The 24266-nt window shown below is 48.6% G+C and overlaps 1 protein-coding gene across 1 annotated transcript in view; it reads left to right on the forward strand.

The window, feature by feature from the left end:
• The first annotated feature begins 470 nt into the window (after positions 1–470).
• Positions 471–24266, forward strand: part of CACNG7 (calcium voltage-gated channel auxiliary subunit gamma 7) — a 41521-nt gene continuing 17725 nt past the window's right edge. Inside the window, exons 1-4 of the mRNA XM_079951233.1 lie at positions 471–737; positions 1840–2093; positions 16329–16568; positions 18431–18535. Coding sequence (XP_079807359.1) covers positions 16373–16568; positions 18431–18535 — 301 coding nt within the window. The 5' untranslated portion in view covers positions 471–737; positions 1840–2093; positions 16329–16372. The remainder of the gene's footprint in view (positions 738–1839; positions 2094–16328; positions 16569–18430; positions 18536–24266) is intronic.

The following is a 24266-nucleotide window of genomic DNA, read 5'->3' on the forward strand; positions in this document are numbered from 1 at the left end:
ACATACGCAGACATCCAGGCTAGCTCATTGTCCGAAATTTGGTGAAGGCTGACTTTTATATCTGACTGTCGACAGTCTAGACCAACACACGCGCGCTCCACACACATGTGAATGCGGGCAGAGCGAATGTTACCGCGAGTGTCAGACATGTGGAGAATGTCGACATTCCCCACGTTTCGGATATTCACCGCTACATCCTGCTCGCTTGCTATCTGTCGTGTGCGTTCCTCTCCTATTCAGATCTATCCGCTTTCTGTCTCTCTCTCTCTCTCTCTCTCTCACACACACACACACCACCCAGCAGACGAGCCCACTCCCCCCCCCCCCGGTTGGCGAGGTCGGGGCGGGAAGCCGGGGCGTCGTGTCCCTTTAAGAGTGGTCCCTCTGACATCACGGCCAGCTGCAGGGAGCCGGGCTTGGGGTGTGTGTGTGTGTGTGTGTGTGTGTGTGTGTGTGTGTCTGTGTGTGTGCGCGCGCTGGGCTGGGGCGATTGTGAATTCTCCTCGCGCCCCTCGTCAGTTCCCAGCCAAGCGGATCCCGTGATCGTGCGGGATCCGGCCGCGGGGGCGCCCTGTGCGTGCCAGCCTGTGTGTTTGTGTGCGTGCGTGTGAGTGTGCGAGTGTGTGAGAGGGAGAGAGGGGGAAAGCAGGAGGGAGGGGGACCGAGAGACAGGCAGCCACCTCTCGGCACCCGACTGCGGCATCACTGCCCGATCGAAGCCCCCCAGGACAAAATCGGTAGCAGCCTTTCTCTCTCTCGGGCTCCCTCCTCCTCCCTCCTCCGGCGCGCCTCCACCGCAGCCCCCCTCGCCCGCTCTCTTTTTCCATCCAACGATCCCTCCCCCCCCCGCACAGCCACTCTTCTCTCCCCCCCCTTTGGGGGTCGCCCTCCAGATAACGAGGCTATCTTTGGCTCAGGGAGACCCTCCTCTCCCCCAACTGGGACTTATTGATTTAATTCTCCCCCTCCCTCTTTTACCCGCATCTCTGCTGCGCTCCCTGACTCCCCCCCCCCCAAACGGGTTTTCCTCCTGCTGCGATTTCTGATCGCTCCCCACTCGCTCGTTCTCCCTTTCTCTGCTGCTGCATTCCCTTGCCGCCCCCCCCCCGCCAGCCTCTCGCCATTGCGTGGCTTTTTCAGTCCTTTGCCTCCTGCCTGCAAACACCCCCCCCCATAGCACTCCCCACTCCTCCGCCTCCTCCTCCTCCTCCGGACCCTCTTCCTTTCCTTCCCTCTCTCTCCTTCTGCCGGGATCCCTCTTCTATTCTCTCCCCCTTTTCCGCGTCCCCGATTCCTTCGTCCCTTCGAGGGCTTCCCTTTCCCCCTCCCCCATCCGCTGCACCCCTTTTCAACCCCCCCTCCGCCTCCCCCCTCTCCTGCACCCCTCTGCCTCTTCCCCTCCTCTCCTTCTGCGTCCCTCGTTCTGTCGTCTGCTCGCGCGCTCCCTTCTCCCCCCTGCTGCATTCGTCCGCTTGGCTCCCTTTTTCATCCTGTCATTCCCCGTCTCCCTCCTGCTGCTCCTGCTGCATTCCTTCTTCCGGCCCCCCAGCTCGGCTCCTCTGGCCCCCAGCTCCATATTGACCACCGCCAGCTCGCCCTCCTGCTCCCACCCCACAGAACCGCGGCTGGCTGCTGCATTCGTCGCGCCCCCCCCCCTTCTCAGAGCTCCCTCCTTCTCCCTCTTTCATTCTGCCGTGTCCCCCCTCCTCGAAGAAGACTGCAGCCCCTTCTCCTCTCATCCATATATCTCTCTCTCTCTTTCTCTCTCTCTCTCTCTCTCTCTCTCTCTCTCTCTCTCTTTCCTCCTCTTCTTCTCCTTCTCCCACTTTTTGGATGAAGCAAACTTCTGAATGGGGCCTTCCGCGATAGAGACCCATCGTCGCTTGGGGGTCGCGTAGTCACCGGCCCTTCAAGAAGATACCCTCCCTTAAGAAAGAGGGAACGGGTGACATCCCATCCCAACTCCCAGCCACCCCTTGGAAGGTTGGAGCGAGAAAAAAAGGAGAGATAACTAAGAATAAAAAGCAGGAAAGCGATGCAGGTGCGGTGGAAGAGCAAGGATCTCAAAGCTCCGGTGGGATTCTAACAGCAAGGTGAGAGATACAGACCCCGGCTTAGCCCACCTCCCTTCCCAACGGTGCGCTGAAATCCCTGCTAGTAACACAGCTGCTACATTGTCCTGCTTGGGAATCGCCTTCCCTTCGCTTCAAGGCAGGTTGCTCTCTCTGTGTGTCCATCTGCATTAGAGACCCAGAATGAGGAGAGGGGTTATCATGGCTCAGATCAGCTAATAGTTCTAAGAGGATGGAAGCCTCAGAGTTACACAGGACTCTTCCCTGGCAGCCCCGGAGTTCGGTGCAATTAAGAAGCTTGTAACCTGCTTGGCTGGCCCTAAGTAAAAGAGAATCTCGCTACTGTAATGTCATGCTGCTCTTTTGGGTTCCCACTCTGGATGATTCGCCCAGTGTTGTGTTACTTTGGACAACTTTGGCCTGGGTGTGAGCTTGTGGCCTTTCCTTGAGGGGCAGCGGAATGGCTGTTTTGTAGCACCTGATGTGCATTGCAGATGCTTAACTTTTAAGCCCTCTGGTTGGTGTGTTAGTGAATTCCTTTAGATCCTCTTGGATGAAGGCTGGGTTTTCTCTGGTACATAACAGCACAGATTGGCGATGATGTGTTTGGATTCTTTGGTAATAAGTTAGTGAAGAGAACACACATCCTTAACTCGTTTCTGTGCGGTTCTGTTATTGCACTGAAGTGCATGGGAAGCAATTTTTATTGGCATAATCCTCCTCTCCCCCAGAGATGTGGAGTCTGTGCAGGTGGGAACTTCCCTTGCTAGTACATATATGTGCGTATAGTCAATACAAAACACTGCATGTCACTTCATATGAAATCTCATGTTTTTCCGTGTGTGTGATTCCCGTTACACCCAGTAAGCATGTACGGTTCAGCGTCCTTTCTGTAGATTTCTCTGGCTTCCCGTAGAGCCAAGCACAAACACAAAACTGATTTCAAACAGCTGCCTTCAGTTAAACCTTTTCAACTATAACATTGCCTACGGAGCCGTGTGGGTTCATGCCTTTATACAACACTACGCCCATCTTCCTATTTATTTATTTCTTGACGCCTAATAGATACAAATCCCTTTCAATGCATTTTGTATGTGTGCTGCAAAACAGCCAGAACTGCTAATTTAGATGAGCCGTATGCTGCACCAGTATAGTGTGTGTGTGTGTGTGTGTGTGTGTGTGAGAGAGAGAGAGAGAGAGAGAGAGAGAGAGAGAGAGGATTGATGGATGTAAATTCATTCTGCACCTTTCTCTGTGCACTGCACTGCCTGGCAGGCAGGATGTCTGTGATTTAATAACAGTGTTCTATGTTAGGAGAGTGATTCCAGCCCGTAGTTTGGTACTGTCCCTTTAGCACACTTCCAACATAGCACTAGTATGTTTCACTGGTTTTGTTCTGTTTAAATACAGCATGCAGCATTAGGGTAGCTTTGACACCTTTGTCAAGGTGTTGCACTGGTATGTAATGCATGTGCCTGTGATTTTCTACAGCACTGTGTGTGTGTGTGTGTGAGAGAGAGAGAGAGAGAGAGAGAGCGCAAGCAAGAGCTCCTCTTCAATCCTTTTAACATCAATCTGTCTAGATTATCCAATGGTGTGTGTCTGTGTTTGTGATTACTATTAGCTCCTGTCTCTCTAGCTTGTGTGTGCAATTTCACAGGGTGGTGTCAATTGAATTATGTTTACGCTTACCTCCCACCCCTCTTCATGTTAGTGCACATAAGGGTACCTGATTTATGGGAGGCTCCTTTAACGCCTCGGTGCTTAGATTACATGGTACATAAAGATGAGGATGAGGTGTGTGTGTGTAGTCTTATATGTGCATCTTATTTAACTGTTTGTTTGTGTGTGTGTGGCAGGAGTAGATTTAATGTTTGCATATTTCCCATTAATTCTTGGCAGATTGCCCTCTTTGAGAGAGTATGTACTGTGGTCGCACAAGTGAATTCCTTTCAACATTGAAGTCTATGTGAATTCTATACCCTCGGTGTGCATGTTTGTGTGTGTGAATTCTCAATGCTAGCGCACAAATAACAAAATTCTCAGAACGAGCCCTTTGTGTGTACAGACTGCGATATTATAATTGTAACAGCAATTCTGAGGTTTTAGCTTGCGTCCAGGAGCTATTCCCAACCCCTCCTCCTCCCCCCTCCGTGTTTTTCTGCTGGATGTGTGAGTCTACTTGAAAGAGAGATGGGCTTCAAGCAAAAAGAGCAAGATTTTGCATATAATACAGTGTATATTTCTGTCTCACTGCGCGCCCCTGAAAACAAACAAACCCACAAATGTTTAATCCCAGATGGTGACATTGCTGTAAGATTGTATTCCCCGCCACAGATGAATATGGTACAGTATTTGCTGGAGGGAAGAGATGTGGTTGCTGTGGAGCTGGGAGAAAGGAAGAGGTACTTGTGGTGGGTTCTGGCATTGAGCTAAAGGGTGAGATTTAATCTAGCATAAGGGTGCATGAGATACAGAGGGGTCAAGCAGAATGTGCGCTGCATTTGTGCTAGGTTTGTTACATTTGGGGGGGGCGCACACACAATCAACTATGCAATGACAACAGCATGCTGTGGGGCAGAATGTGGGGGGGACCCATGTGGTGGTGGTAGAGGAGAAGGAATCATTTTATGAGTTACACTAGTGGTTATGGGGAGGGGAAACACTTTTATGCTTATTGTATGGGAGGCAGTGTGGTATAGTGGCTAGTGTGTTGGGAGGACACCCTGCACCCTCAATCCCTCCTCATCCATGAAGCTAACTGGCTGGCTCTGGGCCTGTCATGCTCTCTCAGACTCACTTTCCTCACAGGGTTGTTGTGAGGATGAATTGGGGTGGACGGGACCGTTAGTGCCATCCTGAACTCCTTGCAGGAAGAGTGAGATTAAACTGTAACAAAGATGGTTTCCTTTGGCCTATTTATTTGGCCTATGAACACGGGTGGCCCTTTTAACATGGAAAGTCTGTGTTAGGTGGAAAGTGCACCCGTGTGTGTGTGTGCGCGCGCGCGCACGCACATGGGTGCATGCGCAAAAATCTCCTGGGAAATGTTGCTAGTTTTATTGGAACTCTTTTGGTTTTTCTTGAAATTATGCAGAGGCTTCGCCTGAGAAGGAGCCTACAAGTTCATTTTGGATTTCACTTTCAGTGGCATTTCAGCAGCAGTCCCCATTTATATGTTTAATTCATCACAATCCAATCCAGAGTGAGCAGGGCAAAATACATGGGCTTATCCCATTTTACCCTAATAATATCCCAGTGTTAGTCTTGCATCAGCTCTCTTAGGACAATTGATAGCCAAAATCATCCACTCAGTTTAATAACAGAGCAGCGATTTGAACCTGCATCCCCCTAGTCAGAACACCGTACTGCAGTCAGTGGCTTAACAGGCCGTAGAAGTTGGTTCATTAGGGCAAATGGGGCACTGCTCCACAATTGGCCTCCAAACAGCCCTTGCCTGCCTGCCTTCTTACTTATGGCATTGGCTGTCAGCTTCCTCTTGCTCCTGAATCTCCAAGTAGAACTCAGCAGGGAGGAGAAGGATGGGAACAAAACTAGAATGAGTTAGTTCTGCAGGTCATTGGCTCTCTGGCGCCACCTACTGACTAGGCTCCCTGCATCCGCCCAACCAGCCCCAACGGACACCAGCCACTGCAGTTAACGGGAAGATTTTCCTGCCATGGAAATATATGGCAGCAAAAGCTCCACCAGCTAAATTTCTATGGAGCAGGCTGCTGTTAAAGGCTCGGGAGCAAGACTGGGGGAAAGGGTGGTCACCCTAACTTAAGGGAAAGGGGTCAAATGTCAACACTCTTAGGATCATAGGAAGCTTCCTTAAACCAGACCAGATGACCAATATTGCCTACTCTGATGGACAGTGGCTCTCCAGGGTCTCAGGGTTCTCAGGACTTGCTACAGCAGATAATGGAAGCTGGTCCATTAGGGCAAATGGGGCATTGCCCTCAGCCAGCTCCCACCAGCTCCCTGCCTTCCTGCTTGCAACCAGTCCAGGGCATGGCACTGCCTATTAGCATCCTCTTCCTTGGTCTTGTTGCCCTTGTAGAACTCAGAAGGGAAGGGAACAAAACTAGAGTTGGTTCTGCGAGTCATTGGTGCTCTGGCTCCACCTACTGTTTGTCCTCCTTCCTTCCACCCTGCCAGTCCCAGTGAGCACCAGATACTACTGAATGGTTGAGATCAAACCTAGGACCTTCTGTATGCAAAGCATGTGCATCTCAAACTCACAGCCTTGGATTATAGGCACTTCACTGCCAACCCAATTGAGGTGATGGGTTTATAGATAGCCATGAGCTTCATTCACTCTTAACAACTGGTCAGCATTGGTTCTTGATTGTAGGTGCTACTCCGCAAGTTTGTACTCAGGCTAGGAGAACATACTCAAGGCAACATAGCACAGATTTGTTGCTCCTTAAGTATCTTCAACCACCCTTTGGGGCTCACGAGTTGAGTTTAGACATGGGGGGTGAAAAGGGTAGGTGTCTCATACTCTCTCATAACATGTTTATTGAGCAACTGGAGTTTGTGATTGCTATTAAAAATGGACAATGGTTATTCCAGATGAGTTGTTTTGAGCATGGAAATAGAGTACAGAGAACTTTTGGACTTGTGACAGCGAGCACTTACAGATCAGTATGTAATAGGTCTTGGAAAGTTGCATTAGACATATTGTATGATGAACCCTGCAGGCCAGCTCTTTGAATATAAGTTCAATGGAGAGATTTCCACTCATCCTTTTCTTGGTGTGGATCTCCTCTCCTGCCAAGTTATTGTCTTTTGCTCATGCACCTCTCACAATCCTGTCTGTTTTCCTTGTACAACTATATTGCCCTTATTTTTTTTATTGGCCCTATCCTGCAGATTGATACTGTGTACGCATTACGACTTACTCTGGCTCCAGTGCGCTCCCACTGCTGGTGTTTGAAGCGATGTACATATAACATTAGCCACAATCCCTATCTATCTTGAGAAATACAGCTGTTGGAGGCATTTCCTCACAAACCAGTTCCCATCTGATTTGAAGATGGAAGCCATGGTGAAGCTGAGGTGTGTACGCTAGAAACAGTCATTGCACATGTGCAGATGGCAGGCCATGGCCAGATGACAGCTTCATTGAACAGGAGTTTGGGGGGCGCATTGCAGGCACAGGGAAACATAAAGTGCATCGGGTAAAGGCATTCCCGCCCTCAGGCGCATACAGCAACATGCAAGTGCGACTTGAAATGGGGAGGGGAAGTGACATTGCTGCATTTTAAGCTGCTATTGTGTGCATCACTTACAGTAAATTATGCACAAGCTACATGAAAAACTTATGTCATCAAGCTGAGCCACAGAACAACCCATCCACCAATACTTATCTGCGCATCCATCATGGCAATAAATATCTGTCTGCCAATCATCCTTCCTCTTCTTCTCTTGTAAATGTCTGTCCACCCATCTGTCCATCCTATAATCTTATACTCTAGAGTTGGAAAATGTATTTGTAGGCTATCTGGTCCAACCCCAACTCCCCCCCCCCCCGGATGATGCAGGAAACTGAGAGGCAGAGCACCTCCATATTTACTATTATTGTTATTTAGTATATATATATATCACAGCATATCTCCAAATAACTCAAGGGGCCGTACACACTTCTGCGCCTCTCTCTCCACATCATCCTCACAACAACCCTGTGAGGTAGATTAGCTTGAGAGATAGCAGCCAGCCCAAGGTCACCCAATGAACTTCATGGCCGAGTGGGGATTTGAACCCTGGTCTCCCACTTCCTAGTTCAGCACTCTACCCACTACACTACGGTGGCTGCCCAGCCTCTGCCTAACAACTTCCAGTGAGTGACAGCCTCACCCAGGTCTTTAAACCTCTCTCTGCTCATGTGATCTACTGATTGTTTGTTTGGGGGGGGGGTCATAGCTCAGTGGCAAAGCACCATCTCTGAATGCAGAAGGCCCCAGATTCAATCCCTGGTATCTCCAGGGTTGGCTAGGAAAAAAGACCTTGCATGGAACCCTGGAGAGCTGCTACCAGTCAATGTAGACAATACTGACCTAGATGGAGCCATGGTTGGACTCAGCATAAAGGCAGCTGCTTCCCATCCGTACCTTTGTCTTTGGCCCCATCTGCACGGTACGTTGAAAGTGGTATCGTGCCGCTTGAAACAGTCATGGCTTCCTCCAAATGATTCTGGGAACTGTAGCTTGCTAAGGGTGCCAGTCATTGTTGTGAGACACCCCTATTCCCCTTAACAATCAACCCCTCTGGGAACTTTAGCTCCGTGGGGGGAAATAGGGCTCTCCTAACGAACAACTCTCAGCAAGCTTATCGGATGACAGTTCCCAGGATTCTTTGGGGTGAGGGGGAGCCATGGCTGTTTAAAGTGGTACAATACGTCTTGAAACGGACAGTGCAGATGGGGCCTTGGGCTGTCCTTACAAACCTCCTCCTATCCGTTCCCACAAACATATCATCCACTCTCTCTCCCCCTCTCCCGCCCCCCCCCCACTCCTTCTCCCTTGAATGTTGTGTATGCATATACAGATCTGGAACAGGAAGAGGAATGTGTGTGAGTAGGGTGACCATATTGCGCCGCCTTCTGTAACCAAAATAAAACAATCACAGATGGGAGGAATTGAATAAAGGTTCTCCTCGGGGGGGGGGGGGGGAGTTGACACTTCACTTCACTTAATGGGGGCTATAAACAATGCTGTGGGCAGGCAGTAGGGGGTGCTGTTACATAGGGAGTAGGGCAGGGAGGTTGATATTTAGTTGGGTTAAAGAGGAAAGGGGGGAAAGGATATATTTTTATTTCTCTCCTTAACTAGGGGCGGTATCAGAGAGCGTGCCCCACAAGGATCTGCTCCCCCACAAGGATTTGGGCCCTCTAACAAGGAACTGCCCCCACTACTCCCCCCCCCCATTTGTGGACTCTTGTGGTTAACATATGCTGCTATTTCTCTCTATATAAAAATATACTTTGTGCCTTCTGCGCCCCCCACCCTTTTCTGGTGCCACCCCTCCCCATGACAGACTCTCTGCCATTCAGACTGCCCCTATCCCCATGGCCCTCCATTCTAGGCCAGATACTATTTTCCTATCCTTCACACACATGCACATACACACACACACACACACAGAGAGAGAGAGAGAGAGAGAGAGAGAGAGAGAGAGAGAGAGAGTGTTTAGGTCTTTTTTTGGTCCCTCTCTTCAGCACAAATGCAGTCGAGGGCATAAATAGAAACCCCTGGAGACACAAGCCAGGGAAAAAAAGTGCTTGAAAATCCATTGTGAGGGGGGTGATGCTGGACTCTCTGAAAGCACAAACATATCTTGGAGAAAACCATAACTATGCAATGGAAGGGAGCAAAGCCTTGATGGCTGGGGGCGTCAGGGGCGGGGTGTGTGTGTGTGGAGATGTGCATGTGGGGCAGACTGGGGGGGGCACTGGATTCCAGAGGCCCATGTAATTGGAGGAGACTGGAGGTTGGGGCAGCAGCCATGTACTTGAAGCAACTCACCCATGCTCTACATGTTTTCAACCCCCACCCCACTGCTCCAAATGTATTTCTCATGTGACTCCCATATATCGGTCTGGGACGTGAGGGCAGTTGTCATCTTTGTGTTTCATGACATCAACTTCTGCAAAAGATAAAACAATGGAAGAGATGAGTCTTCCACTGGAGCGGGGGGCGGGTTGCACGAGAAGGCTTGCTCCCCCCCCCCCCATCCTTCCACAGAAACCCATCAAGAGAACTGGCCTGAAATTATGAGCACTGAGGGCTAGGAAATTGAGGAAGGGATGAGGGGAGCTCAGTGCTTCAGGTGAGATCTCACTGGTTTGCATTCCCAGAACAGACCGTTTCTGTATCAGTGCTAAGCCCCAGAATATATCAAGAAGATTGTCTCTGAGCATGTGCAGAGTTCCATCCAGTGCTCTCTATGTTCACTACAGCCCAATCAGGCACAACTGGTGCAGGGCTTCCAGGTCAGACAGGAAATCATAGGAGGTGGAGAGGTTCGAAAGCATCAGGCAGTTCAAACCACTGCAAGCTTGAATCCCAGAAACCATTGGGTGGGGGTGGGGTGGGGGGAGAAACCAGCCACAGGTGTGATGGATAATTCAGGGTGTGGGAAGAAGAGTGAGAATGAGAAGGTACAACGTTGTTTCTGCTGTTTCCAAGTCTCTTTGTAAAACGTCAGCATGAAGGACCAGAACCAAAGACTGGTGTTTGGGGATAGGAAGGTAGAGCGTGGCTCAAGACTTTGTGGGGCACGTGTGTGAGGGGTAAGGGGTCACAACACTGGGCATCTGCTAAGGCCCACTCCCTGCAGAGGTCCAACTGCCGACCTCTGGAGCCTCCTGGTCCCCTTGCGCTCTCTCCTCTAAGAGAGGAGGCTACACGCGCATTGGCTCAAAAGAGGAACGGCGGCGCATCAACAAAAAGAGAGGATGCCAGGTCTGCGTCAAATTTCCATACACTGATTTTCTGTCAAGATGCAAATTCAGGGATGCATCCATTCAACTAAGTTCAGGTCAGAGTAGTAGAAAACGCATGCACCTAAGTAAGTAGTGTGAATTTGACTTCAACGGGTCTACTCCTGAGTAGGACCAGCACTGGTTGGGAAAGGCTGCAGCCTGGTGGCCTGCTCTGTCTGCTGTTCAGGTGCTCACCAGTGACAGGCAACCTCAAGGGCTCTCCTGCTTCTCCTTAATCCAGACTTGGACAGGATAGAGCCCATCAAAGAGAGGGCTGTCCTCTGTAAACCAGGGTGCATGGCCACCCTCTTTTCCTCTGAGTGCTTGCACAGATTGGCACCAGAAGGAGAGGGCAAGAGGGAGGAGGTCCCAGTTCACTGTACAGTGGTACCTCGGGTTAAGAACTTAATTCGTTCCGGAGGTCCGTTCTTAACCTGAAACTGTTCTTAACCTGAGGTACCACTTTAGCTAATGGGGCCTCCTGCTGCTGCCGCACAATTTCTGTTATCATCCTGAAGCAAAGTTCTTAACCCGAGGTACTATTTCTGGGTTAGCGGAGTCTGTAACGTGAAGCCTATGTAACCTGAAGCATCTGTAATCCGAGGGACCACTGTTTGTGGATTGCTGTCCCTGCCTTCCCTCTGAGGCGCCCCCCCCCCAATAATCTATTGACATGGACGTATAGTAACTTGTTGTTGTTGTTGTTTAGTCGTTTAGTCATGTCCGACTCTTCGTAACCCCATGGACCAGAGCACGCCAGGCACTCCTGTCTTCCACTGCCTCCCGCAGTTTGGTCAGGCTCATGTTTGTAGCTTCGAGAACACTGTCCAACCATCTCATCCTCTGTCGTCCCCTTCTCCTTGTGCCCTCCATCTTTCCCAACATCAGGGTCTTTTCCAGGGAGTCTTCTCTTCTCATGAGGCGGCCAAAGTATTGGAGTCTCAGCTTCAGGATCTGTCCTTCCAGTGAGCACTCACTGCTGATTTCCTTAAGAATGGAGAGGTTTGATCTTCTTGCAGTCCATGGGACTCTCAAGAGTCTCCCCCCAGCACCATAATTCAAAAGCATCAATTCTTCGGCGATCAGCCTTCTTTATGGTCCAGCTCTCACTTCCATACATCACTACTGGGAAAACCATGGCTTTTACTATACGGACCTTTGTTGGCAAGGTGATGTCTCTGCTTTTTAAGATGCTGTCTAGGTTTGCCATCGCCTTTCTCCCAAGGAGCAGGCGTCTTTTAATTTCATGACTGCTGTCACCATCTGCAGTGATCATGGAGCCCAAAAAAGAAAAATCTCTCACTGCCTCCATTTCTTCCCCTTCTATTTGCCAGGAGGTGATGGGCCCAGGTGGTGGGACCATAGTAACTTACCTACCTCAAAGGACTGTTGCAAATATAAAGGGGGGGGAGGGGAGGAAAACATACATGACCTTGAGCTCCTGGGCAGAAAAGCAAGATACAAATATATGTCACACAGCACAAAGTTAAACTTCTGCCCATTGTAGAGCCCTGAACTAGAGGCTTGCAGCCAAAGGTTTGTCTAGTCGTTTCAAATCAACATGTGAACATTAGCCTTGTGAGTTACTTAGGGTAGTCATATTTCAAAGGCTAAAAACCAGCACACCCAAAAAGTTGTTGAGCCAAAACACAACAATTTTCGATTGACAATGCGCAGCCTTTCAGAAATTCTCCCTGGATGTTAATTCCGCCTTTGAAATCCCAGGAAAATCTGAACATATGGCAGCCCTACGATTACTCCTCTTCCCTGTCCACACACACTCCCTTCTCTCTCCCTTCCCTCCATTTTCACAGGCCATTTCTTCTCTGGCAGCATATACACACTACAGGCACACCTCGTTTTATTGTGCTTCACAGATATTGCTTCTCACAAGGACGTGGGTGCAGGTGCCAGCAGGAGAAGGAAGTCCGCCACCAATGCTCTTCTGTCCAAGGGAGTGGAGCTGGCTAGGGCTGGGTCTGTGTTTCCCCCCCTCCCCCCCCCAGCTGCCAAGGGGGCCTGGCTTAATAGACCACAGTATAGTGTAAACATAACTTTTATATGCACTGGGAAACCCCCCAAAATATGATGTGACTCGATTTATTGCGATATTCGCTTTATTGAAACCATCTGGAACCAAACCAAGGCATGCCAATATACCAAACCAATATACATTTAAAGTAGATTAAAAGCACATGACTTCCCCCCAAGAATCCCGGGACATGTAGTTTACCCCAACAGAGTCACAATTCCCAGCACCCTTAACAAACTACAGTTCCCATGATTCTTTGGGGGAAGTCGTGTGTGCTTTAAGTCTATGGTGTGTACTTGAATTAGAGTCCAACAACATCTGAAGGGCCACAGGTTCCCCACCACTGAGCTAGACCCTTCTGACTTCCTAGGAGGAAAGCGAAAACCATTATGCCTCCCTCAGCCCTATGTGGCAGCCAGATCTCTTAGTGTGTTACAATATACTTTCTTTACCCATTTTTTTTTGCGGGGTTAAGCCCTTACCTGGAGGCAAGCCCCATTGAACACAGCAGGACATATTTATGAGTAAACATGCTCATAATTCACCATTCCCAATCTATGGGATCATTTTTGGTGTACAGTGGTACCTCAGGTTAAGTATTTAATTCGTTCTGGAGGTCTGTTCTTAACCTGAAACTGTTCTTAACCTGAAGCACCACTTTAGCTAATGGGGCCTCCTGCTGCTGTGCTGCCACTGCACGATTTCTGTTCTTATCCTGAAGCAAAGCTCTTAACCTGAAGCACTATTTCTGGGTTTGCGGAGTGTGTAACCTGAAGCGTATGTAACCTGAAGTACCACTGGGGGATCAGCTCTACCCAGAGCATTTAAAGTCAGCAGTGTCTCTTATCTCTGTAATGAGCCTGGTCATTATGAGCTGCTGCTGAGTTCTCTGCTTTAGTGGTTGCAACAAGCATGAACCAACTATGATACTGCAATATTCATTTTGAGGACTGTGATGGTCTATCTTGCACCCTGCATTTTGCTTTGTTAAAAATCCCAACAAAATTCTAAAGAAATGGGCTTTTTTTGTACATAGGTAGCCTCCTTATGCCAAGCCAAGGCCTTTAGTCCATCTAAGCTTAGTTTGGCCTGCAGCAGAATTCTACCACAGCTGCGTTGGCTGGAGCTGAAGCCAAAACATCTGGAGGGCAGCAGGTTGGGGAAGGCTGGTCCACGTCAATTGGCAGTCCAGCATATCAGGCAAGGGTCTTTCCCCCATGAGACGCTGGGGATTGAACCCTGGACCTTAACTCAGGACCAGAACTCAGTGGCAGAACATCTCCTTTGCATGCAAAAGGTCTCAGATGCAATCCCTAGCATCTCCAGCTAGGGCTTGGAATATGGTCAGAAGGACCAAGAAATTGAGATAAGGCAACTTCCACTGTTCCTAAGATGCATATGCTCTACCACTGAGCTACAGCTTTTCCTCCACATACCTGAAGGAGCGTCTCCACCCCCATCGTTCAGCCCAGACACTGAGATCCAGCGCCGAGGACCTTCTGGTGGTTCCCTCATTGCGAGAAGTGAGGTTACAGGGAACCAGACAGAGGGCCTTCTCGGTAGTGGCGCCCACCCTGTGGAACACCCTCCCTTCAGATGTGAAGGAAATAAGCAGCTATCCTATCTTTAAAAGACATCTGAAGGCAGCCCTGTTTAGGGAAGTTTTTAATATTTAATGCTGTATTGTTTTTAACACTTGATTGGGAGCCACCCAGAGTGACTGGGGAAACTCAGCCAGATGGGCGAGGTATATTTTTTTTTTTGGGGGGGAGTAAGGAGCATATGTAGGGACGCGGGTGGCACTGGGGTGTAAACCACTGAGCCTCTTGGGACTGCCGATCAGAAGGTCGGCGGTTTGAATCCCTGCAGAGTGGTGAGTTCCCGTTGCTCAGTCCCAGCTCCTGCCAACCTAGCAGTTTGAAAGCACACCAAAAAGTGCAAGTAGATAAATAGGTACAGCTCTGGTGGGAAGGTAAATGGCATTTCCATGCACTGCTCTGGTTTCGGTGTTCCATTGTGCCAGAAGCGGCTTAGTCATGCTGGCCACATGACCTGGAAAAACTGTCTGCGGACAAACGCCGGCTCCCTCGGCCTGTAAAGCGAGATGAGCGCTGCAACCCCAGAGTTGTCTACGACTGGACTTAACTGTCAGGGGTCCTTTATGTTTACCTTTAAGGAGAATATGTAGGTGGAAGTAAGCATTTCTGGTAGAAGAGTTTTCTGGTAGAAGAGTTTTCAAACTACCGTATTTCCAGGAAATCTGGAACTCCTTAGAAACTTACTGTGAGATCTTTATTGAGACCAATAACGGGAGACCAGCTGCCTGAAGGATATATTGTGGGCATATTCTAGGGCACCAGAAACTGGGACCTCCTCCCTCTTGCCCTCTCCTTCTGGTGCCAATCTGTGCAAGCACTCAGAGGAAAAGAGGGTGGCCACGCGCCCTGGTTTACAGAGGACAGCCCTCTCTTTGATGGGCTCTATCCTGTCCAAGTCTGGATTAAGGAGAAGCAGGAGAGCCCTTGAAGTTGCCTGTCACTGGTGAGCACCTGAACAGCAGACAGAGCAGGCCACCAGGCTGCAGCCTTTCCCAGCCAGTGCTGGTCCTACTCAGGAATAGTGTTATTCAGGGTCATTGTGGGAGTATTCTTGGGCACCCTCTCAGTCCTTGTAATAGGTAAGCCCAGCAGACCTGGGTGACACCCTACACAAACAGAACACTGCCCCAAAATCTTCTGCAGTGTTCTGGGATTTGAGGACATTCATGAAGGGGTCCCTCATCAGAGTATGAAAGCTAGGAGAGGGTCGTTAGGCGGCCTCTCAGGGTTGTAAGGTAGAGTGGAAGTTTAAAATTCAGCAGGTGCCTGCTGAAATCTTTTCTATTTCATTGGTGCTATCCAGTTACCTGATTTGGTTCTTAAATTTGTTTTAGATGTTTTGTTCTGTTGTTTTTAAAAGCTTCCAACTGTCTTTAAATGCCTTTGATATGTTTTTGTTTTGTTTTTTAAATCACAGAAATATTTGTTGCCCTGAGTCATCCTTTGGGAGAATGGATGGGATATGGTTTTATTTATATGTTTAAAAAATCTACTAGGTCAGAGCAAGGGCAGAGAACTACTTTTGTCCTGTGGGCTCGATTAAAAAGGTGTCCAACCCTCCATGGGTTCACTTTTGATAGGCAGGCAAGTAGAACCAATCGCCACCCCCCAAAGCAGCAGGGCTTGCCTCTTGCACCAAAAGCAAGCCCCAATGAACTTGTGCCCTGCTGGTGGCTCCTTGGCAGCTGTGGCTTTGCCTATCCTGCACCTGATGCTATATCGTAAAAGGTAGGTGGCCAGATAACATCATATGAGTGACAGATGGGCATGGCTGGCCAAAAACGGCTTCTGCGGGCCAGATTGGCAGGCCTAGTTTAGCCCGCAGGCTGGAGGTTCCTCACTCCTGAGTTAGAAGGTGAAGGGTCTTGTGGCCAAGACCCCTTGGACTCTTTGGGAGGTTTTAGTGAGTTACGGTGGTGCTTAGAGCCAGCTGCCATGTTCTCTTGGTGAAAATAAAGATATTGTGGTTAAAGAGGAAGAATATGGGAGCCAGTAACTATTGGGGCCCCTGAGAACCCATTGGTTTGACTAGGAAAAGCTCAAATTTAATGTGAGTATAGCTTTTGGGCGGGGTGTCTGTGTGTGATTTGTGTGAATATCTGGTTTCTCTGGCTGATTGTTATCAATTTCTCCTCCAGGTCCTTGCGCTGCATTTGGCCAGTGGCTCCCCCTGTCACCTAGGATGAGTAACTGCAGCAGCCGCGCCCTGACCCTGCTGTCTAGTGTTTTCGGAGCGTGTGGACTGCTCCTGGTGGGCATCGCCGTCAGTACTGACTACTGGCTGTTCATGGAGGAAGGGATTGTGTTTCCGCAGAACCAGACCACCGAGATAGTCATGGCACTGCACGCTGGGCTCTGGAGGGTCTGTTTCTTTGCCGGTAAGAGCCTTGAAAAGTCAAGTTTCCCCTCTCAAAATTGCCTCGTGTCACACCTGGAGACTCCAGTTACAAATGATGACGTCACTAGGCCAGATCTAAACTGCTTCATTAGGCTTGCATGGCCTCCTCTGCTTCCATAATTTGTGTTTTCATCTAATTGAGGAAAGTGATCAGGAGAGGGGAGTGAGTTGTAAGGCCATGCATTGGGGCATTAAAAACAACACATATCTGGGTTTTGCTCTGTTTGCCTGCAAGTCTACGTGTACTTGCAGCTGAACTCTTGCAAAGCTTAGGTTGCTGGACACAATCTGACTGCTGGTTGTTAAAAGAAGAGCAAAACTCTTCCAAGGAGCTGTGGTGTGACACAGCAGCTCAGCTTTCAAAAAGGTGATTTGAACAACCATCATTCAGGAACCTCATTCCTGAAACAAATGTTTGAGATCAAACTGCCCACTGAATCTTAATCAAGATACAGTGGCATCAATACTGGCAGATTGTACCTCAAAATGTGGAAGAATTCTGTAGGTTCAGAACTGCCTTCAGAGGGAGGGTTTAGCCTACTTCCTTTAGTTTAAAACCACAGGACCTGAATCCTGTACTTTGGTTGGTTACTTCAAATTATAATGTGTGTTTCATCGCTCACCCACACAGCTGCAATATACATTCTTGGCCTTCTTTTTCTATAGTCCCCTCATCCTACCTGTTCACCTCTGAAACTTCTTTCTGTGGTCACTTTCCCCATGCAAGAGCATACATGTATCTGCTGCCTGTAGGCCCTATGTGAACCTCTCTAGCCCTCAATTCCCCATTCCTCAAATCCCTAATGCAAATGTCCTGCCTGTTCTTCACACAGTGCTTCTTCATGAAGCGCGTGGTTAAACTATGGAACTCACTCCCACAAATGAAATAAGTAATAATAATACCACCTTGCTGCTGCTTGCTCTATCTGCCATTGGGCAGAGTGAGGCAGCTGACTAAAGCTTCAGGTGCCTTGGAGGTAGCCACAATGGCAAGTTGTGTGTGCCACATGGCCAGCTGCATGTTCCCTAAGCTAGTCAGCTGCCCTCTTGTGTAGTAGATAGAAGATACTTTCCCAACTTGAAGCAAGAGTCAACAGCTCAGGAGGTTTCTATGGGTGGAATATTGGGGAGGGGAGCAGATCACCTCAGGCAGCAAAATGTCCTGGGGTGGCCTTGCTTCCCAGCCCCTGCTTTGCTACCCACTCGAATAAAACCTGCAGTGTGGCAGCACTGGCATGCATCAGGTCAGCAGAGCAACATGCTCTGCCTGCTTAAATATGTGGCCTGAGTTGAGTTGTGTGCTGTCAGTGGCTCGTTGCCACAGTGGCTATGTTCACTACCAGTTGCTGGAGGAATCACAAGTGGGCTCTTGTGCTCAGGTCCTGTTTGTGGGTTTTCCTCAGGCATCTGGTAAGAACAGCATGTTGGACTAGATGGGCCTTGTGCTCTGGTGCTCACTTGGTGCAAGACCTTTCGCACCAGTGCTGTATGTGGAAGAAGCTGAATGGGTGAGAGGTGCAGGCAACCAGACCCTCCTCAAACCAGACTGGCAACAAGGAAACACCACTGCTGCTGGGGCTCCAGCTCCAGGGGATAGGAATGGCCATAGGGGATTGCCACTGCCTCCTGCTCCTCACAACATCTACCATCCGAGGCACCTGCCTCACTCTGCCTAATAGTAGGGCTGGCCCTGCTGATCCTCTCACTTGGCCAGACCTACCTCAGTGACATATAGTCCTTTCCACCCCTTGGACCTGTATGAGGTTCCCACCTGATTTAACCTTTGGCCCCTTCCCAGAAGCTTTTGACACCATGAATGTGATGTGTTTTCTTCTTCTGCAGGTCAGAAAAAGGGCAGCTGTGTTGCTTCCGAGTACTTCCTAGAGCCCAGGCCTGACCCTGACCCTGAAGGCCCCCTCGTAACGGAGAACACAGAAAACATACTTAGTAAGTCGATATGCTTCTGTTTGTTGGGCATTGAGAAAAATAAAGCTAAGAGGGGCTCTCTGAAGGTCGAACTCAGTCACATCTACACATTTAAAGCATATTTATACCATTGCAACACCCATGGCTTCCCCCAAAGAACCCCGAGAACTGTAGTTTCTACTACAGAGCTATAATTCCCAGCACCCTTAGCAAACTATAGATCCCAGGATTCCTTCGGGGAAACCATGTGCTTTAAATGTATGGTGCACCTATAACCCTAGACGTGATGTTAACCCCACTTGTAGCAATAGGATGAATGGCTTACTTCAACTAAATAACAGGCATGAAGGCCCTGCTCCAGACCAGGGGTCCCAGCTGGCGGGGAAATGGTTAAATTCCCAGGGCGGGCCCACCCATGAACCAAGGTGGGGTGACCGCCTTGGGGAGAAGGGAGAGTGAATGCCTACCCCTCGTCTTTGGCCTTTATTTGTTTCTTCCCATCCCACCCACCACATCTGCGACCCCCCCATGCACATTTCACAGATTTACAGCGGTTCTCAGCCTGTGGGTCCCCAGACATTGTTGGACTACAACTCCCATCATCCCTGACCACTGGTCATGCTGGCTAGTCATGATGGGAGTTGTAGTCCAACAACATCTGGGGACCCACAGGTCGAGAATCACTGGATTAAAATGAGAAATGTTTGTTTGGCCACCTCCACCTCCACCCACACCCACACACCCCCTCCACAATGGCGCAGGATTGTAGGCACCCTTCACCTGACTTTATCTTGTATACAGGGGTTGCTAGCTTGGTGCCTGAGGGTGCTCACAGAGGCCTCCCTTGGTGGCCACAGATTCCCCTCCCCTTGCTGAAATTAGATGGGCAAGAAGCATTCGGTTATAAACAACAGGATGGGTTGTGGCATGTTCTTCGTTGCTCTGTGTGTGTTGCCCACAGGAGTTTCTCAGACTTGCACATGGGCCCATGGACTCCACAAGGTTGGTGCTCCCTGCTGTTCAGCTTGCCCTTGGCTGACTTAAAAGCCAAGAGGGTGGTTGTCCTTTTGAACAAAACAAGCACACGTAATGGCCGGGCCCAATGTGTCAGCAGCAGTTCAAAATACCCCTCGGCAGCCACAGTTTGCGCTCATGTTCAGGCATTTGCCTACATGCACTGCTGAGAGGCTATGAGCCCACCCACCTGCTCAGAGATTTAACTTCTAGCGACATGGAGCAGGATTTGAGCCCTTGAAGAATGACAGGGCCAGCCACTCACGCCAGCGAAAGGTTAACAAGCCGTTCAACTCCAACTCTCCAAAGCATATGGATTTATATCCCACTGCTCTCTAAGAAAGGATTAGGGCTCCTTGAGGAGCTCAGACCTTGGGAATTCCAATACAAACGGAACTGATCCACACTTCCCAGACTAAGGTGAGGATCAGACTGTTGCTATCCGCTGGATTTCACCCTCATCCAAATGTTACGGTGGTACAACTCTTGCCTAAAAAATGTATCTCAATCCATTTTAAAGTGTGTGGTTTTGACAAGAGAATACATCTACGGCTGCCTATTTTGACAGAAAATACATTTAGAAATGTGTATTTGGGGGGCAAAGTCCATTTAGGACGCAACGAAGCTGCTAGCAATGCTTCCTGTTCTCACAGGGGAGCCCACTCGCAGGGCATGAGCGCAACAGCAGTTTTCCCTGCCTGCAGTTCATGGCAACTGGTATTCAGAGGCCAACTGCCCCAGACAGTGGAGGCAGAATGTAGCCATAATGGCTAGGAGCCGTTGTTAGTAGTCTATTTTTGTCTAATCCTCTTTTAAAGCCAGCCACACTGATGGCCATCACTGCATCTTGTGCAAGTGAATCTATTATTATTATTATTATTATTATTATTATTATTATTATTACCTGAACTCCAGTCAAAGGTGCAGGCTGGATGTATCTGTAGCTATTGGGGCGCCCCCTGGTGGCCCTGTTCCATTACAATGACTAGTTTTTGAAATGTTGTGGAAGGACACGCAACACAAGCTCTTCTCACACTCCAGTTCTACTCTTTCTTGACTTGCAGGTAGGACTTGCCAGTTTCAGCAGAACTGCCTTCCAAAGGGAGCATTAGCTGCCCACTCCTATGGGAGCCTGCAGAAGGACTACCATGGCTCTTCCCCACAAAAGCTGGCTGGCACTGCCGCAGCTTTCTCCCCTCAAACATCCAACATGCTGTGGACGCTCACCGTATTTTTCGCTCTATAAGACGGACCAGACAATAAGACGCACCTAGTTTTTGGAGGAGGAAAACAAGAAAAAAAATATTCTGAATCTCAGAAGCCAGAACAACAAGAGGGATCAATGCGCAGTGAAAGCAGTGATCCCTCTTGCTGTTCTGGCTTCTGGGATAGCTGCGCAGCCTGCATTCGCTCCATAAGACGCACACACATTTCCCCTTACTTTTTAGGAGGGAAAAAGTGAGTCTTATAGAGCAAAAAATACGGTAACTTGGTTTTAAGAGTGAGGACCGAAGGGCACCTTGGCAGCGGAAATCCACTTATCTGTTATTTAAAAACAACAATTAATTAATTAGATTTTTGACCTACCGTTTACCATAAGATCCCAGGCCTAGTTACAACAATGAAATATCCCCGTGGTTCCCAAACTACCTGCCCTCACAGACCACTTGAAAATTGCAGTCTTGGCAGCCCACCTCATGGTTTTTCTACCTGCTGTGGCAATTCTAACGTGCTAGAAGCTATACGATTCTTTAATTGTATTTCTATTGCGTCTTTTATTTCTTACATTGCTTTGTATTATAATCTGAAGTCTGTGATTTGAATTCTGTATGAACCTGAATAAAGCTGGTGGTCTATGGACCACAGTTTGGGAAATATCCACTTATTCAACAAGTAGTGCAGTTTGGATTTTGGTTACCTGCAGCTTGGACAACCAAGCCAGAGACAGCCAAAATTGCTCAAGTTTGGTGTAGTTCACCATTCATGCAAAACACAAAACACACATATTTGCTAACTGCTTGGGACTGTCTGTGTGGCACCTGGCATTTCAGGTGGACTTGACACAATGCTTCTCCTCCTAGGTCAAACTTTGCCAGTCTAGTGCCCTTCAGATGTTTTGGACTACAACTCCCATAAGCCCTAGTCACCACAGCTTGGGGGCTGATGGGGGTTGTAGTCCAAAACATCTGAAGAGCACAATGTTGATGAAGGTCTTTGAGGCATAAGTGGCATGGGGGGGGGGCTAGAGGGAGCAGCACTCTCCCTGGTCAAGTAACCCTCCATCCCACTGCCACTGCAGGACCCTTAGGGCTACTTAAAGGAAAGGCACTTTCCACAGACAGAATAGCGCTTTTTCTTTATTTCCAGCAGACAGAGAGAGTGAGAGAGCAGTTCCCTGTGGGCTCACGTCTGTCCAGTGATGACAGAACTGGGGTAGGGAAGATTTTTAGCTCCCTCAAAATCAATAGGAGCTAAGCCGACCAGGTGAATAAACCAGGCAGGGCTCCTGAGTGTTTAACAGTTGTGTAAAAGAGGAAATTTCCACAGGTGATCTTGGCACGCCAGTTCCACCTGCTGAAATTCCCTTTTCTGTACAACTGTCACATTTGCAGTACTAGGAATAGAGGAACCTGCCAACTTGGTTTCTCTCCACGTCTTGTTTCACCAGTCTTAAGTTCTGTCCTCCAAATTACTGCTTCAGTTTGCAATGTATGCTTTCAAAGTCTCCATGAAAATTTGTCTGCATTTTAGTGCAAATTTCTTCCAATAGACACATTCCTGTATGCAATTTTGTGTGATATACACATTATTTAAAGCAGTTTTCCCCAATATAATGCATGTTGTATGGTAATATAGGCATTTTAATGCACATTTCCACCCCAATATACACATTTTTGTACACATTCTTTGGCTGGAGAACCGCACCACAAAATTCGGGAGATGTGTGAATTTTGAAGGATTCTCGGTTCATATATTTTTCTGGAAAGTGCAAATTGGGGAGGTTCACATTGAAATCCTAAGCAAACCTTCTATTCTGGCCACCCTGTACTGGGAACTTCAGAGAAAAGATGGGAGCATTAGCAGAAAATATTGCATTGTTTCGCTTTTAAAAATTTCTTACATGTGGCACAGAGCTCTCTCTCTCTCTCTCTCTCTCTCTCTCTCTCTCTCTCTCACACACACACACACACACACACACACACACACACACACACACCAAATTTGCCCCTTGTGTACCTGCCCCCATTTTCATTTGGGGGAGGGTGTGTGTCACTACTGCTTTAAGCTGAGGAGAGGAGTGGAAGCTACCACCACAGCTCTGCCCTGAAAATATTTAGTTGGCCTTGACAACTGTGCTGTGTGCCTTGGCTATGAAGAACCAACATAGGCAATAAAGCTAGAAAACTGACTGCTAAGGCTAACAAGCAGGGCCTTTGCAGTGGGAGCTGGAGAGGCCAGGTTACCTGAAAAGAAAACCCTACTTCTAACAGTAGCTTGGTTTCAAGGTTGCCAACTTTTCAATCAGCCCCAGGGCTCTGAACAAGTGAACTGACATGCAGCAGGCATTAGCAGAGGAGCTACCATTGATCTCCATGCTATGAAAAGCCTCACCTGCTGTTCTCTTGCAAAATCAATCTACTTTCAAAAGGCACAAGCTTGCTTTTCTGGTCAGTTGACAACAATTCTATTCTGATTATGACATAACTTCTCAAGTTTCCCTCCCGGAGTACCAAATTTATTTCATGCAGTTACTAAACACTTAATCTTGAAAACAGAACTGAGATAATTGTGTGTGTGTGTGTTTGATTCAGAGAGAGAGAGAGAGAGAGAGAGAGAGAGAGAGAGAATATCATTGCCCCCTACTGGACAAAAGAAGGAATAGTTAGGCTCTTATAATCTCAACTGGAAAAATATTTTGAATTTCCAGAGCAGCAGCGAGAAGATTTCTGCAGCTCGTCATTAATGGTGATGTCACACAAGCAATATTCCATTTCCAGGCTGCAGCCAAATTCACCACCTCCGTAGCTCAGTCTTCCCTTCTATGCTTTAACACCTGGCAATCTAAACTGCATGGGATGACATAATCATCGTGCGCTAAGTTTTATTGCCGTTGCCAAGCGAAAGCTAATGAGGTGGAACGGGGACAGCATCAGGCTTTATATTTATTTGAACAATTTATTTCCCAAGGTGGCATGCAAGAAACATTAAGCTATGTTTTAAAGAAACCACGGCAAACAGCAGCAATTTAAACAAAGCGTTCAGGATCCTTCCCAGTTTGTGGTAAAATGGTGGCAAGCAGAGAGTTCCACTGGAGGAGGTCCATGGAGGCTGGTCCATAAGGCGCTGCCCCACCAACCTCAGTTTGCCCTCAGCCAGGCCCTATACTACCTACCTGCCTTTTTATTGACAACCAGTCCAGCAGGCAGCTCTGTCTGTCATTCGCTCTGGCGCCACCTACTGTTGGACTCCCTGCCTCCCACCCTACCAGTAGCAATGGGTTCCAGCCACCACTGGAAGCTCTGAGATGGTCTTTGCCTGAGTCCCTCTCTTTTCTTCCCACTGGGCAGTTGATGACTGATGACCCAGTGAATAGGCAGCTGGAGCAAACTCTGGAGTGATCTTCACCTTACCCCTTCTCTCTCTCCTGGAATCATATAGCATGTGTCCTCTTCCTAGATCAGGAATAGGCAATATGGTGCCCTCCAGATGCTGTGGGCTCTTAATTTTGATCAGCTCT

Source organism: Podarcis cretensis (genome assembly GCF_951804945.1).
Source record: "Podarcis cretensis genome assembly, chromosome: 13".
NCBI lineage: Eukaryota > Metazoa > Chordata > Lepidosauria > Squamata > Lacertidae > Podarcis > Podarcis cretensis.